The sequence below is a fragment of the Tupaia chinensis genome, unplaced genomic scaffold, assembly GCF_000334495.1.
Source record: "Tupaia chinensis unplaced genomic scaffold, TupChi_1.0 Scaffold000477_1, whole genome shotgun sequence".
NCBI classification, from domain to species: domain Eukaryota; kingdom Metazoa; phylum Chordata; class Mammalia; order Scandentia; family Tupaiidae; genus Tupaia; species Tupaia belangeri.
In genome coordinates, this window is record NW_006159986.1 from 1069066 (window position 1) to 1085475 (window position 16410).

A 16410-nucleotide genomic window follows, 5' to 3' on the forward strand; every position below is an offset into this window, starting at 1 on the left:
GGGGGGCAGTTACACCGAGGCGGCTCCAGATGGCCCGTTCGAGACACTGGCGCTTTCCAGGCTTCGAGAACTTGTCAAAAGAGTGCTCTGAAGTTGTTCAGAAAGTTTTTCCCCAAAGGGTGTATTCTGGTGTGCGTGCGCGCGCGCTCCCCCTGCTTGAGCCCCCTCAAGCTTTCTCAAAGCTTTTCCAGTTGGCAGCCTCCGCCTCCGGACCGGACTGAGCTACATTCCTTGGGGGGTCCCCACTGCCCTGCCCATCCCCCGCCCCCTCCCGGCCCCCCTTCAGCGGTTTGGGTTTGGTCTTCCCAGCTTCAGGGTAGGCGGTGTGGACAGTGGGGGGCAGGGAAATCAACCTGTCCTGGAACCTGGGTGGAGAGGGTGGCCGGAGGGGCTGCAGAGCGCCCACATGCCAGGGTCCGTATTGGGGGGGAGGGGAAGACGTTTGTTTTGAACACATTTCTTTAGGGCCAGTTTGGGGACAGTGGCTTTTGGAGTGCATGGACCCGGAGCGGTGGCCGTGGGTTTCATGGTTGGAGCGTAAAGTGGGAGAGTTTCAAGGGAGGGTTCCCTGGTTAGTGGGAGCGAGAGGGAAGCCAAGAAATAAGACAGATGTCGGTTCTGCTGCCTCTTCGTGTTGTGAGTGGGGACGGGGGACGGGTTCCGGAGTGCCGATGCTGACCCATCTGCCCCTCTGCCTGCAGCGATGGTAAAGCTAGGGTCGGGTATACTATGCCAGGCACTGTGCTGGTGTGTGCACGCCCCCACCCCCTTTATCCTCAGGACAGCCTACATAGAAGTCTGGCTAGCAGTCCCATTTTTCAGGTCAACACCTGAGCTTAAGTAGCAGCCCTTAAATGGCGGGCTGCTTGGACTCCAACCACACGTTGAGAATCACCATTCGAATCCACCTGGAACAGTGAGGGACACTGCTCCCTGTGAGTGTGTTCTGGAAGTGCTGGATGGTCTCAGAGGCCAGGAAGTCAGGGAGGGGGTGGGTGTCATGTCTGCCCGGTCAGTGCATTGCTGTGCTATCTTGGGGCCCTCCGTGTGTGCGTGTGAGGCATGTCTCTGTGCCTGGGTGTCCGAGCTGTGTGGTCTGTGTGTTTGTGTGTCTGGGCTTTGTGTTGCCAAACAGCAGTCTCCTTGCTGACTTGGGGACACAGGCTGAACTCTGCCCTCTCCAGGAACTCCCTTGAGGTGTTGGGCTGATGTGCTGTAAACAGTGGGAGGTGGCCCTATGCCTTTTGACTGAGAGAGAAGGCTCCTCTCTTCCCTGAGCCCATCTGTGCCCTCCCTGCGTCCCAGGTGGGCACCTTCACCTCTGGCCTGATGAGAAGGGTGAGGCCAGCCTGGGCTGCAGCAGAACTGGGTCTCCTGACTGGGAACTGCTCATGTCTTCACCCCTCAACCTGCACTGCTCAGTGCAGAGAGAGACACTGGGTGTGCTGTGCAAGGAGTGTTACAGGGCAGACGACCTCCAGGGCTGAGGGCTGGGGCAGGAAAGGGGGGAAGGGCAGCCCCTGGGCAGGGTCCAGAGGGTTCCTGTTCTGCTGAGATTTGTACGGTTGTTTGAGGATTAAAGGGAGGAATGTGCAAACACCATACACACACGTGGCGGAGTATGCCCGGGTGGTGGAGTATGGCGGCGTATGTTAGCTATAGCATCCTTCCTTGGAGGTGGAGCCTTTGTGAAGTGCAGCACACACATCCTTTTTTTCTTTTTAAGAACTATTTTTTATCTAACTTTATTTATTTACCTATCTATCTATCTATCTATCTATCTATCTATCTATCTATCTATGTATCTATTGACCAAAGTAAGCCACCAGGCCTGGGACTCAAACCGTGGTTGGCTATGTGGGAGTCTAGCACCCTTAACCATCACACCACCTGCTGGTCCCCATACTTTTAATCTTGGGAAACTCATTCTTTTGTTTTGGGAGGGGAGAGGTTTTTTTTGCTATAGGGCGCGTCCGCTCACCAGAAAGACGGAGAGAGACAGAGAGACAGAAAGCGAGAAATCCCCCCCCAGGGAGGATGGCCATGCCACAATCCCTTCTCCTCCATTCTCTTCTTGGGATCTTGGGCACATACACACATGCACCTGGTGTGAGTTTAAACCACCAGGTCTGAGACTCGAACTGGGGCGACTACGTGGGAGTCCAGTGACATAGCCATTACACCAACTGCTGGTCCCCTCATTCATATTTTATTCCAGTACGATTTTCCCAATAGCCTCCTCTCTTTTTACTATACTTAGCAAAAATGCTTATTTATTAAAAAAATTGATAGGTTCAAATATAAAAAGAAATATTAGGGACCAGCAGTTAGCATAATGGCTATGTCGCTGGACTCTCATGTGGTGGACCGCTGTTCGCGTCCCAGACCTGGTGGCTTAAAACTCATGCTGGGCGTGTGTGCGTGCATGCCCAAGATCCTGAGAGGAGAATGGAGGGGAAGGGATTGCATCGTGGCCATCCCCCCTGGGGGGTGATTTCTCACTTTCTGTCTCTCTGTCTCTCTCTGTCTGTCTGGCGAGCGCAGGTGCCCTTTAGCAAAAACCTCTTAAAAAAATAAAAAAGAGATATTAGATTGCTGGGAATGTCATGATACATTTTTGTATAGAAAAACAGAAAAGATACGTGATGACTTTTCTGACAACCCAATATGTTGCATTCCAAAGTCCAATGCAAGGTGCTTTTTACCTTCTCTTGGTTTGAGATTACTTGTACTCCTGTGTGTGAATCTTTCTTGCTTTACCTTTTAAACAATGTGCAGTATACGGGCCAGATAGGTGGCATGGTGGTTAAGGCCAAGGCCGCTGGGTCCCACATGGCCAGCTATGTGGTTTGAGTCCTGATCTGGTGGCTTAAAAAGCATGCTGGGTGGACCAGCAGGTAGCATGGTGGTTGGGGCACTGAACCCCCACATGGCCGGCTACAGTTGGAGTCCTATACCTGGCAGCTTGCTTGCTTTCCTTCCCTCCTTCCCTCCCTCCCTCCCTCCACACACACACACACCTGAGGGGGATGGCCATGCCGCAATCCCTTCTCCATTCTCCTCTAGGATCTTGAGCATGTATGCACACATGCCCGGTGTGAGTTTAAGCCACCGGGTCTAGGACTCGAACCGCGGTGGACTACATGGAGTCCAGCGACATAGCCATTATGCCGACTGCTGGTCCCTGACAGCTTGCTTTCTTATTCCCTCTCTCTGGTCAAATTTAAAACAATAATGAATAAGGTGAAATAAATAATTTTTAAAAGAAAAATACTTAGTACATTTCAATGTGTGCCAAAAATCTAGAGAGGAGAATGGAGGAGAAGGGATTGTGGAGTGGCCATCCCCTCTGGGGAGGTGATTTCTCACTTTCACTCTCTTTTGCTCTGTGGCCTGGGCCCCACAGCAAATTAAAAAAAAAAAAAAAATGTGGGACCAGCAGATGGTGTAAAGGTTATGACATCGCTGGAATCCTACGTAGTCGACGATGGTTCAAGTTCTGGACCTGGTGGCTTAAAACTCATGCTGGTGGGCCAGCAGGTGGTGTGATAGTTAAGGGTGCTGGACTCTCACATGGCCGACTGCAGTTCCAGTCCTGGACCTGGAGGCTTGCTTTCTCACTTTCTCTCTCTCTCACTCTGTCCTTCTCTGGTCAAATTGAAATACATAAATAAAGTTAAATAAAATAATTCTGTAAAACACACAACAAAACAGAACTCATGTTGGGTGCTTGTGCATGCGTGCCTAAAACCCCAAGAGGGAGGAGAAGGGATTGTGACATGGCCATCCTCCCTGGGGAGTGATTTCTCACTTTCTGTCTTTCTCTGTCTCTCCAGCAAGCACACATGCCCTATAGCAAAAATCTCTCTCTCTAAAAACAAAACAAAACAAAAAAGTGCAGTCTACTTCCTATGCCCAAGGATCCAGGATATATCTATGGTTTCATTTCATCTCTGCGACAATCCTATGAAATAGGTGCACAGATGAGAAAACCGGAGTTCTGAGAAACGAAGTGGCTTGTCCGAGGCTCCCCAGCCAGCCAATAATGCCCAGGACAGTTTTTTTTTTTTTTGGAGAGGTTTTTGCTATAGGGCATGTGTGCTTGCTGGAGAGACAGAGAAAGACAGAAAGTGAGAAATCACCCCCCAGGGGGGATGGTCATGATACAATATCTTCTCCTCCATTATCCTCTTGGGATCTTGGGCACACATGCACACACGCCTGGCGTGAGTTTTAAGCCACCTGGCCCGGGACACAAACCGCAGTCCATTACGTGGGAGTCCAGCAACATAGCCATTACGCTAACTGCTGGTTCCAATGCCCAGGACATTTTTGGACTCTACTGAGGCGGCATTAGGTGTTGGTCAGGTCTCATTCCGGTCCATGGAACACTTTTACGTGGGTGAACGCCCTCCCCCCAGCCCCCGGGCATTAGGTGTTGGTCAGGTCTCATTCCGGTCCATGGAACACTTTTACGTGGGTGAACGCCCCCCCCCCCGCCCCCCGTTAGCTGGGCTGTACATAGTGCGCTGATCTGTGGAGTCCCCCTGCCTGTCCAGCTCATGCCCACCTTTGTCTTGGGCAAGGGAAACATGGGAAGAAGCAGGGACCTGGAGGGCTGGGGGAGGACCCAGGGTAATTGTGCCTGCTCCTGGGGGATGGAATAATCTGGAAAGATCCTCCTCCCTGCCCTCTGCCTGTGGAAGGCCCCCTCGGAGTGACTCTTCCATCTTTTGCAGGCCACCTGTTCTCCCTACCCCTGGACTGGGAACTCGGGGAGGGGCAAGGGGCCTTCTCGTAGCTCACTGTTTTGTTGCCGCAGTTCTGTTTACAAAGCCTGTGTTTACAGACTGCTTCTCTACTCGTCTTCGAAGTCGCATACACCTTCTCCAGGGAGTGAGGCTTGTCATAGCCAGTTTTAGTCAGTAAATACTGCCGGCCTAAGTTGGGCACTGCCAGGTAGAAAGCTGTATCTGGTTGAACGTCTGCCCTGGAGGTCTCGGGACTTGGCTCAAGGTCACACAGTGATTGGCCCAGGCAGGGTTTTGGTCTGGAGACCCTGAGTCTAGGCCCTGGTCTGAGATCAGGCCTGAGAGACCAGGTGTGTGGTCGGGAGGCTTGGTGTCACTCACATGGGCTCTTGGCCCCATAGTCTGAGGGGAGGGAAGCTTTGGCAGTACAGGTAGTTTTCCTGTAAGTGTTCATGGAAACCAGTGGAAGAAGCATTGCCTTCCATGTCCTGAGCAAGAGAAGTACCTAGGGCTGAATGAAAGCTAATGGGGGAGTAGAGATCCCTCTTTAGAACCCTAAGGGATAGGGCCAAACAGTGCCCAGGGTCCAACAGGAGGGATATGGGCAGCTTTGAGCAGAGGCTGGGTACCATGACCTCAGATGTTCCCTTTGGGTTGGCAAATTTTGACTGGACTTCATTAGTCATTCAGCAAACGCCATCAAGCACTCGTTATGGGCCCTGCCCTGGCTCTGGGCTGGGGTCGCCTCGCTTTGTCTTTGCGCTGGAGGGTAGGAGGTTGAGGCTTTGAGGAGCAGATGTTAGGAGACAAGAGTACCTCTGTGTGGGATTGGGACCATCTCCCCACCCAAGGGAACCAGTGGGGCAGGGTGGATGTGGGGATCTTGTGAGGCCTAGGGAGGATACTAGTCAGGAGATGGGGGAGCAGGAAGCAGGTGAAGGCAGGGTAGGAGTCAAGAAGGCCACCTTGGCCCCTGGAAGTCAGGTTGGTGGGGGAGTTAGCCTACAGGCCCCCAGCTCCCAGGAGGCAGGGATCAGGTACCAGACTCACCACCTGCTCTGCAGACACTCAGAGTCTTAGCAACTAGGATGGGCTACAGATCAGGTAAACAAACTCACTTGTGGGTGGGGCTACCATCCTCTCTGCCTCTCCAGCCCAGCCCAACTGCCCTGCCTACAGCCTGTTGTGTTTATCCGGAGAGTCAGTATTTATGTATGCGTGGGGTGTGGGGTAAGTGTTTGTGCAGTTAGGCCTAGTGGAAGGAATGTGGGACTTAAAGTTAGACAGGCCCAAGTTCAAATCCTGCCTTTGTTGCTCACAAGTGCAACCTTAGGAGAATCTAGCCACTGCCAGCCTCGGTTTCCTTTACAACACAGAGGTTGCAGGTCCAGTGTCAGGAGGGCCTGCTGGGCACACAGTAGGTGCACAGCAGCCCCCAGGTCCCATGATTGTTGTTTTCCTATTGCCTGGTCACCACAGCTGGTGTCCCTTGGAGGCAGCAGGGGGTGGAGACAGCCCTGGCCCTAGCCCTGCAGGTCCCTGTCCCATGCTTGGCCAGGGCCTGGGTCTGGGCCTGGAGACAGCTGTGCCTATGAAGCAGCTGAAGCTGCTGAGGCCGGGGGAGGTCCTGGCAGCAGGGCGTTATTTTGGGCCTGGCTGTCCACCCCCTGCTCCCGCTTCTCTTGGGAGCCTGTGGGGGGAGGGGCTGAGGCAGGGCAGGGGTGTAAGTGCGTGGGGCATGGAGTGGGGAGGCTTGGCAGGCTCCTCTAAGGGGAGATGGACCCCTGGATCCTGTTTCTGGGCCCTCCCTTTCCTCCTTTATTTCCTTCTCTGAGTGGAAACAGACTGCTCTGGGTCTTACTGGGAGGTCACCAGTCTGTGGCCATTGGCCCTGAGTGGAGCTTGCCCTCCCGGCTTTTCCCCAGCTCTCTGGAGACAGCATGGGGGTGGGGGTGGGGGGGACTCTTCCTATCCTCTGAGATTTGACTGTAGGTTCAAAGTGGCTGGGAGTGCTGGCCTCTGGTGTCAGACCCCAAGGCCAGCCATTGTCTGTCCCCTGCAGTCCGAACGTGGGAGTGGGAGGGGAGGTGGGGCGGTGACTGACAGGAATTCACAGGAATTCAGGGCAGCTCAGGCACCTGTGGGCCTGTGTATCTGAGGGCGCCCTCCGCCCACCTCCCCCCCAACCTCTTGGGCTAGACACACCAGGTGATTCATCTTCTCACCAGAGCAGAAAAACAAGTTCAACTGGGCACGTTAATCTCCCCCTGCTGGCAGGTACAGTGCTAGCTGCTACCCAGCGTGCCCCCACAGGGGTCCTTTGCCCCTCTGGTGTCCCTGGGCTCCTGTCTTAGGGACACCAGGGTGGAATCCGAGTGGGTCAGCTATGGCATTTGTCTTGCCAGGTGGACCTGGGCTGACAGCTGGCTCTGGGCAGGTACACAGGGCTGACGTAGTGCCCTTGTGGCAGGAGTTTCGTGGCAGAGATTCTGCCAGCTGGTTCTGGAGTCTTGCCCTGAGGAGGTGGCGAGGTTGAGGGTGCCAGCGCAGGAGCATACATCACCCCAGCCATGATCTGCAGCCTGAGCCTGGCATTGGATGCCCTGCCTGGGCGGGGGGATTCCAAGGTCTTTGCAGCGACCAGGCCTTTGGTCATCCCCATGCTCGTTACACTTCTGCTGGCCCTCCCTCCCCACTTCCTGGGTGGCATTGTGGGGGTGGGTGTCCCTTGCCAGGAGGCTGATATGTGGGTGCGTTGGAATGGCGTGGGGAGAATGCCCCGAGTTTGTTTGCTTGGGGCAGGGACAGGGGTATCCAGAGGATTCATGATTCGTCATCTCCTCTCTTGGGGGATTTTTACCCCTTGGCCACAAGTAGTGCTTTGGGACAAAGGGAGGCTTTATTTGCCAGTCAATACCCCATATTGGCAGGCAAGCTCTCTAGGGCTGGCACAGTGGGGGCCCCTGGACGCTCAGTGGACCCAGTGAGAAGGAACCTCTTCCTGTATCTCTCTCCTTCCCAAACTCTACGGCTTTCTTCTGCGTGAGACCCTGTAGGTGCAAGGGACTTGGGTGGAGGTCCTCTGGCCATGCTTTCTCCCTGTCTGAGTTGGCATGATGGGGGAGTGACGGGATGGGGCGGCCAGGTGGGAGGGTCACTGTGCAGGGTCCTCTGACCCATCTGCTCCCTCCCGCCAGTGTGCACCGGCACAGACATGAAGCAGCGACCCCCGGCCAGTCCTGAGACCCACCTGGACATGCTCCGCCACCTCTACCAGGGCTGCCAGGTGGTGCAGGGGAACCTGGAACTCACCTACCTGCCTGCCAATGCCAGTCTATCCTTCCTGCAGGTGAGGCCTCTGGGCAACCCAACCTGGCCCTGCCTCCAGCCAGGCTGAGCCCTCTGCTCGTAGGTGGCGGGAGAAGAAAGCCTCTCCCTATTACGTGTCCTAGTGTTGTGACTCTTCAGCCAGGGAGTCCTTTCTGAGGTCTAACCCCTATCCCTCTACTGGAAAATCAGTTGACTCCCTCTGCGATGTGGCTGTCTGTGGATGGCTCTGGGTGGGACGCCTGTTTCTGAGGAATTTCGTGCTTTCTGGCCAACTCGATCACCTTCCCTGTCCAACTGCCCCAGACACTCCCAGTCTCACTGCCCAGAGGATGGAAAGGGCTAGTGGGAGATGTGGGTTCCACATCCAGTTCCGCCACACGGATGGGCCGTGTGAATATGGTCTAGACCCTGTGCTTGGCTGAGCCTCAGTTTCCTGATCTGCATATTGGGAACAATGCTATCCTGGAGGTCTGGTTGTGAAGATCGAAAGAGAAGTGTCTGGAAAGGTCCAGAGCAGGAGGAAGGAAAACAGGCTTGCCGGTCACGTCCATGTGCCCTGTGTGTGCTCCTGGTCCAGGCAAATTAGACGTCATCTCAGCCAGGTCTTTCCTTTACAGACAGAGACCTGGATGCAGAGAGGGAGGGAGGGCGGGTGGGCAGCACTTGTTCACATTCACAAATGGTCCCCCTACTGTTCTCTTTCTTGACTTTACAAGGTGGGTGTCTGCCTTGGTCTCCACTGTATGCGTGGGGGCACGACTGTCAGTGGCTGGGGACCTTGCCCAAGATCCCCAGTCTCTGGGTAACCTTCAGGAGGCCTTAGGGTGGTAGCATCCCAGGGCCTGGGCTTGCCTCAGCCCCTACTCCCCTCTTCCCCTCCCAGGATATCCAGGAGGTCCAGGGCTACGTGCTAATCGCTCACAACCGAGTGAGGCAGGTCCCACTGCAAAGGCTGCGGATCGTGCGAGGCACCCAGCTCTTCGAGGATAGCTACGCCCTGGCCGTGCTGGACAATGGAGACCCGCTGGACAATGCCAGCCCTTCCATGGGGTCCGCCCCAGCAGGGCTGCGGGAGCTCCAGCTTCGAAGCCTCACAGGTGGCCTTCCCCATCTTGAGCCCTTCTGAGAGCTGACTAGGGCCACTGCCAGCCTTGGGGAGGGAGACTTTGTGGGAATTAGAAGTGGCGCCCCCTCCAGGTGGCTGCGCAGAGCAGGGGCAGGCTCCCTGTGAAGATTAGAAAAAGATTTCCCTTCTTCCCAAGAAGTTGCAGCTTGAGCCAGCACACAGTTGGATGGTCGGGACGCAGGCTGGGGATTTGCTCCCACCTGGCCGAGTGCAGGGAACAGTGAACCCCCTGTGGGACTGCCTGTGGCAGCTCTGAAGCTGACTGCATCCCACATCCGGGTGCCAGGAGCTTTATATGCGTCATCTCATCTGGTCCATAGAAGCAAAGGTTGCAGCGGATAAATGACTTGCTCAAGGTCACATAGCTAGTTAGTGGCGAAGCTGGTGCCAGACTCCAGAGTCATTGGAACCACCAAAAATCAGTATGCAGAGGGTAGGGCCGAGAGGGAGTGGGGGAGAGGACCAGCGTCCACATGAGCATCGGACCCTGACCAGGACAATGCACTTCTCCCTCCGTCTCAGTTCGTGCGTGTGGGGTGAAGCACTGTGGTATCTTCTCTGCTCTCTGGGGAACCTGGGGCTTGGTTAAAAGGCCTGCTCCCCCTTTAGAAGACAGGAAGGCCCCGAAGGAGGCCAGGAAGTGGTGAACTGGGAAAAGGTCCCCTGATTATTGCCTGTCCCACAGAAATCCTGAAGGGTGGGGTCTTGATCCAGCGGAACCCCCAGCTCTGCTACCAGGACACGATTCTGTGGAAAGACATCTTCCACAAGAACAACCAGCTGGCCCGCACGCTGGTAGACACCAACCGCTCGCGGGCCTGTAAGCCGTGCTCCCCTCCCAGCCTGCTCTCACGCCAAACTCCTGGCTGACACCCACCTTCAACCCCTTTCGTGGTTTCCCACTTCCCCGTCCCCAGTCTCCCCTGCTGTCTCCCTGGGTCTCTTTGTCTCGGTTCTCTGCCCTGTCTCCTGCTTGTGGATAGTGCCTGTGTTCGTCTGTCGCCTCCCCGACTGCGCGTCCTGCCTGGGGTCTGTCGCGAGCCCCGCCCCTCGCTCACCACCTCTCTGGTTCCTCAGGTGGCCCTTGTGCACCAGCCTGTCCAGCTGCCCACTGCTGGGGAGAAAGCCCCCAGGACTGCCAGAGCTGTGAGTCTCAGGGCAACCCGTAACCTGGGGGCCGGGCCGGGTGGAGTACAGGGGACAGCAGGCTTGGGAGGTCTTCACCAGGGTGAGAAGTCCTCCCAGAGGGCTGTGCTGGTGCGGGTCTGGGCCCAGGCTGCTGCCCGGCCCCATCCTGCCTTTTGCCCGACAGTGACGCGCACAGTGTGTGCCGTCGGCTGTGCCCGCTGCAAGGGCCCGCTGCCCACCGACTGCTGCCACGAGCAGTGTGCCGCCGGCTGCACGGGCCCCAAGCACTCCGACTGCCTGGTATGTGCCTCTGCCCTGCGACTGCTGGGGTTGGGCACCCTGCCTGGTACTGCCCCACTGCCCGTACACCAGGGAGAAACAACCGAGTGACAGCCAGCCCCCTGTCCCCATAGGCCTGCCTCCACTTCAACCACAGTGGCATCTGTGAGCTGCACTGCCCAGCGCTGGTCACCTACAACACAGACACCTTCGAGTCCGTGCCCAACCCTGAGGGCCGTTACACCTTTGGCGCCAGCTGCGTGACTGCCTGTCCCTGTGAGTGCCAGAGAGCAAGTTTTACGTGTTTGCTGGGAAGGCCGGTTTGTGTAAATGGAGCAAAGTTTGGGTACTGTCCATACTTTGGAGAGCTGGCCCTGACGGTGCCTGTCCCGCCCCTGGGTCTTTGAAGGAGGTAGCAGCAAAGAGAGGCTGCTACAAGCCCAGACTTGGGAGCCAGACCGACTGGGTTTGAAACCCAGCTCTACTCTCCCTTCTGTGGCCTTCTTGCTGTACCTCACTTACCCCATCTATAAAATGGGGGCAGAATAGGCTTGACCTCATCAGGTAAGTTCTAACGTTTAAATGAGTTAACATTGTAAAGCGTGGGCCGGCCCCAGGGTCTCGTGGTTAAGGGAGCTGGATTCCACATGGTTGAACACTGTTCAAACCCTGGCTCTGGAGGCTTGAAAAACACCAGGTGTGTGTGTGTGTGTTTGCACGTGCATGTGTGCCCCAAATCCCAATAAGATGGAGAAGGGATTGCGGTATGACCATGCCCTGTTGGGGGGGTGCTTTTCCCTCTCCTCTGTCTCTCTGGTGGGTGCACGTGCCCTCTGGCAATTAAAAACAAATCGTAAAGCTTTAATTGACTGGTTGTAATTTGTTGTCGGGTGCAGGTGCTCACCAGAGAGAGCCAGGGAAAGTGAGAAAGCATCCCTGGGGGGATAGCCATACAGCACTCTCTTCCCTCTATTCTCCTCACAGGACTTTGGGCACGCATGCACGTGCCTGGTGTGTTCTCAGGCCGCTGGGTCTGGCACTTAAACTGTGCAGTTGGCCATATGGGATCCTGCTGCCTTGGGCTAGTCCCTGCAAAACTTTTATTTATTTATTTTTTAGATAATTATTTTATTTGATTGATTATTTCTTTTAATTTGACCAGAAAAAGACAGCCAGGTTGGTGGGGGAGTGAAAAAGCAAGCTGCCAGGTCCAGGACTCAAACAGTGGTTGGCCATGTGAGACCTTAACCAGCACCTTAACTGCCACGCCACCTGCTGGCCCCCCTGCAAAGCTTTTAATCGTTACCTGGAACATAGTATGCGCTCTTCACTGTGGTTTTACTCTCTAGTCTGAATAGATCAGAGTTTATTTAGCAGCTCCCCTGTCACCCATTGGGCATTTAGGTACTGGGCTTAGACATGGGGAGCTTTCTCCTCTCACAGAAGACCGGGGTGAGCCTGCAGGTCCTGGTGAGAGTGTACTGTGGAGCCATTAAGGTTCAAAGCCCGGCTCTGCTTATGAGTACACGACTGTGTACAAGGGCTGTGGCAAGGGGTCCATGAATGTCACACGCTCACACATCTAGTGAGGACATTTAAGTACTGTACCTGGGTGCGGGGACACTGCTAGGTGGGCGTGAAGGGCCAGGGCACATGGATACATGTTCCCGTTCTCAGACAACTACCTATCCACGGACGTGGGGTCCTGCACTCTGGTCTGCCCCCTGAACAACCAAGAGGTGACAGCCGAGGACGGAACACAGCGGTGTGAGAAGTGCAGCAAGCCCTGTGCCCGAGGTACCCACCTGCGGTTCCCTAGGCCAGCTGCAGTCCTGTCCCTCTGCAAACCCACCCTGACCCAGCTCAGTCTGTCTTGCCCTTTCATGGACCCTCCCAGAACTGTCCTTTTTCTCCACACTCTGCCCCTGGGTCTCCCTCAGTCGGTCTATAGGTCTCCCCATATCTCCTGCCCATGCCGGGAGGGGAGCTGTGGCCCCAGTTGGGTGCTGCAGCCCAGTCCTGGGTTCCCCGTGCGGCTGCTGGCCTGTCTCGGTGGGGGCCGAAGTGGCCCTTTCACCTACCCCTTCCCACAGTGTGCTACGGTCTGGGCATGGAGCACCTGCGGGAGGCAAGGGCGGTCACCAGCGCCAACATCCAGGAGTTTGCCGGCTGCAAGAAGATCTTTGGGAGCCTGGCGTTTCTGCCCGAGAGCTTCGATGGGTAAGGGTGGGCACAAAGGCCTGAGGCAGTGTCAGGGCAGACACAGTCCTGAGGACCTGGATGTGGTGACCTCTCGGGGGTGGAGGGAGATAGGTCGGACACCCAAACTGCTGAGCAGGCCACAGGGAGGGACTGGGGGTGGGGTTTTTTGGTCAATGCCGTGTTACCCATGGACGCGCACTTGTGGAGGGGCCAAACCAGCTACAGCTAGAGGTGTAAAAGTGCCCTGGAGTTCATAGCTTTATTCATACTAGTCCAAACTGGCGGTAACCCAGAGGCGTTTCAGTAAGTACACAAGTATCCAAGGCTGGTACAGCCATACAGTGAGGTCAGACTCAGCCGCAGAACAAAGGCACCTGCTGATAGACACGACGCGAGACAATCTCTGAAACATCATGTCGAACGAGAGACGACACTGTGACTCCCTTCGTGTGAGGCTCTGGAGCAGAGGCAACTGCTCTGTGGTGGGAGAAGTTGGAGCAGTGGTTGCCTCAGAGTGGAGGGCCCGGCAGAAGGGGCACGAGGGGAATGACGGGGCTGTGCTGTCTTTAGATTGGGGGTGGACGTGTGAGGGAGCCCGTTGTCAGAACTCATCGAACTGTACGCTGCAACCTGCTGCCTTTTGTTGTTTTTTAAAAGTTTGCTATAGGGCATGTGCTCGCCGGAGAGAGAGCACACATCTTTTCTTTACTTAATTATATTTATGATTATTATTTAATTTGACCAGAGAAAGAGAAAAGGAACGTGACAAAGCGAGTAATCAGGTCCAGGACTCAAACCATGATCGGGCATGTGGGAGTCCAGTGCCTTAACCATCATGCCACTTGCTGACACCTGACCCAGTGTGTTTTTCAACCCACTGGGTCCAGGACTGGAACTACATAGTCAGCCATGTGGTATTCAGATGCTTTAACCTTCACACCATCTGCTGGCCCCAAATCTGCTTTTTTTTAATGATTTTTAAGAGAGTTTTGCTACAAGGTGTGTGCGCTCACCAGACACAGAGACAGAGAAGCAGAAAGCAAGAAATCACCCTCCAGGGAGGATGGCCACGCTGCAATCCCTTCTCTTTCATCCTCCTCCCAGGATCTTGGATACGCACACACATACCCGTGTGAGTTTTAAGCCACTAGGTCCAAGACTTGAACTGAACAGCGGTAGACTACATGGGAATCCCAGTGACGTAACCATTACGCCATCTGCTGGTCCCCCCAAATCTGCTTTTTAAAAATATTACATAAATTATACATTTTTTTAAAAAAAAGAATTACTTAATTTTATTTAGTCATTTATTTTTTTAATTCTTTTTAAAAAGTATTATTTTTTTTAGAATTTTTCAATTTTATTATTTTTTTTTTATTTGACCAGAGAGGGGCAGAGTGAGAGAGAGCAAGAGAGATGGAAAGTGAGAAAGCAAGCCACGAGGTCCAGAACCTGAACTGTGGTCGGCCATGTGGGAGTCCAGCGCCCTTAACCACCATGCCACCCACTGGTCCCTCTTTCATTTATTTTTAATTTGACCAGACATACATAATCACACAGAAAGAGAGAGACACACACACACACAGAAAGTGAGAAAGCAAGCTACCAGGTCCGGGACCCAAACCATGGTTGGCTATGTGGGAGTGCCCAGAGCCTTAACCACCATGCCACCTGCTGGCCCCCATAATTTTTTTTTTTTTGAGAGGTTTTTGCTATAGGGCGGGCGCGTGTGCTCGCCAGAAAGACAGAGAGACAGAAAGCAAGAAATCACACCCCAGGGGAGATGGCCACGCCTCAATCCCTTCTCCATTCTCCTCTTGGGATCTTGGGCATGCACGCACACGCACCTGGCGTGAGTTTAAGCTACCGGGTCGGGGACATGAACCGTGGTCAACTACATGGGAGTCCAGTGACATAGCCATTACGCTAACTGCTGGTCCCCAAGCTATTGTGGTCTTTGACACCTCTGGAGCAGGTGGCAACCAAGGGACCTGGCTCTCTCACTTACGAGACTTGTGCCTCAGTTTCCTCAGCAGTAAAAGGAGGAAGGACTAGTCCCCACCTTGGAAGGTGGCTGTCCAGTTTGAATGAGTTAAGAATTGTAATGCTCTTAGGACGAAGCCTGGCAGACACTCAGGCCTCCTTACGTTTGTTCTTGTTCTGCAGTTTGGAAAGTCAGAATTTTCTTGAACAGCTCCCCCACTCACAGATAGACAGGTCATTTACAATGTCATCCTCTAAGCAGTTCTTGTATGCGCCTCTTGGAACCAAGGCCAGTGCCATTCTAGGCCACATTTCTAGAAGTGAAACTTCTGGATCAAAGGGTGTAAACACTGTCTCGACAGGGCCGGCCAAACCAGGGTCAGACCACTGCCTGGACTTTGAAGCTCAGGATGGGAACAGCTGGGCATGATGGCAGAGGGTTGAAGCGAAGGCCTTAATGGTGGGGTGGGGAGTGTGGTGACTCTGGGGGTCGCACCCGCCCCTTCCTGGCCCTGCTGATGCTCCTCTTGATCCTTCTAGGGACCCGGCCTCCAACACTGCCCCCCTGCAGCCTGAGCAGCTGAGAGTGTTCGACACTCTGGAGGAGATCACAGGTGGGCTCCTTCTCTCTGTCTTGCTCTGCAGGGACTGTGGGGTCTGTCCTGTCCCCTCACCCCTCCTCATCCTCTGCCTGCAGGTTACCTGTACATCTCAGCATGGCCAGACAGCCTATCTAACCTCAGTGTCTTCCAGAACCTTCGAGTAATCCGGGGACGAGTTCTGCACGAGTGAGCTGCAGGAGATGGGAGTGGGAGTGGAAGGACTGCCCCGGGGAGGAGTCCCCATGAGCAGCTCTGGGCATGGGTGGGTACTCTAGCTCCCGTGGACACAGCACTAACCTTCCACCGCATCTCCAGAGTGTCCTGGGGAACAGCAGGAAAGTGAGGGTCACCCTTGCTGATTGGCACCTCCTCCCATAGTGGCGCCTACTCGCTGACCCTGCAAGGGCTGGGCATCAGCTCGCTGGGGCTGCGCTCACTGCGGGAGCTGGGCAGTGGGCTGGCCCTTATCCACCGCAATGCCCGCCTCTGCTTCGTCCACACGGTGCCCTGGGGCCAGCTCTTCCGGAATCCCCACCAGGCCCTGCTCCACAGTGCCAACCGGCCAGAGCGCGAATGCGGTAAGACGAGGCCCAGCGTCACGTGCTCCCTGTCTGCCAGCACCCGGGAGTGCCCATGGGACCCTGGCAGCAGCTTCCTGGGGCTTGTGCAGACCACCTGACTCTCGAGCACCACTCTTGACTGGGCTGCAGCTGGCGTGGCGTGCACGCTTCTAGCTGGGTCCTGCCACACTGCCTCAGTTTCTTTCCTTCCCTCCCTCTCCCTGCATTTCTCACGACCTAGCTCCACCCTCAGTCAGAGCCACACCCACAGCCCTTCCCCTGGTTCACTGGCCCTGGTGCCTCCCCTAAGAGTCCCCTTTGGCCCCTTCCTCCTTACTGCAGTGGAGGAGGCCCTGACCTGCTACCCACTGTGCGCCCATGGGCATTGCTGGGGTCCTGGCCCCACCCAGTGCTTCAACTGCAGCCAGTTCCTTCGGGGCCAGGAGTGT

At 55.1% G+C, this 16410-nt stretch overlaps 1 protein-coding gene across 1 annotated transcript in view; it reads left to right on the top strand.

Moving 5' to 3' along the window:
• Window positions 1-7948: 7948 nt before the first annotated feature.
• The window catches only part of ERBB2 (erb-b2 receptor tyrosine kinase 2), a gene marked incomplete at its 5' end in the record, with an annotated part of 23327 nt that continues 14865 nt past the window's right edge, over window positions 7949-16410 (top strand). Inside the window, 12 exon segments of the mRNA NM_001317070.1 lie at window positions 7949-8100; window positions 8965-9178; window positions 9893-10027; window positions 10285-10353; window positions 10520-10635; window positions 10749-10890; window positions 12292-12411; window positions 12708-12834; window positions 15340-15413; window positions 15497-15587; window positions 15780-15979; window positions 16304-16407. Coding sequence (NP_001303999.1) covers window positions 7949-8100; window positions 8965-9178; window positions 9893-10027; window positions 10285-10353; window positions 10520-10635; window positions 10749-10890; window positions 12292-12411; window positions 12708-12834; window positions 15340-15413; window positions 15497-15587; window positions 15780-15979; window positions 16304-16407 — 1544 coding nt within the window.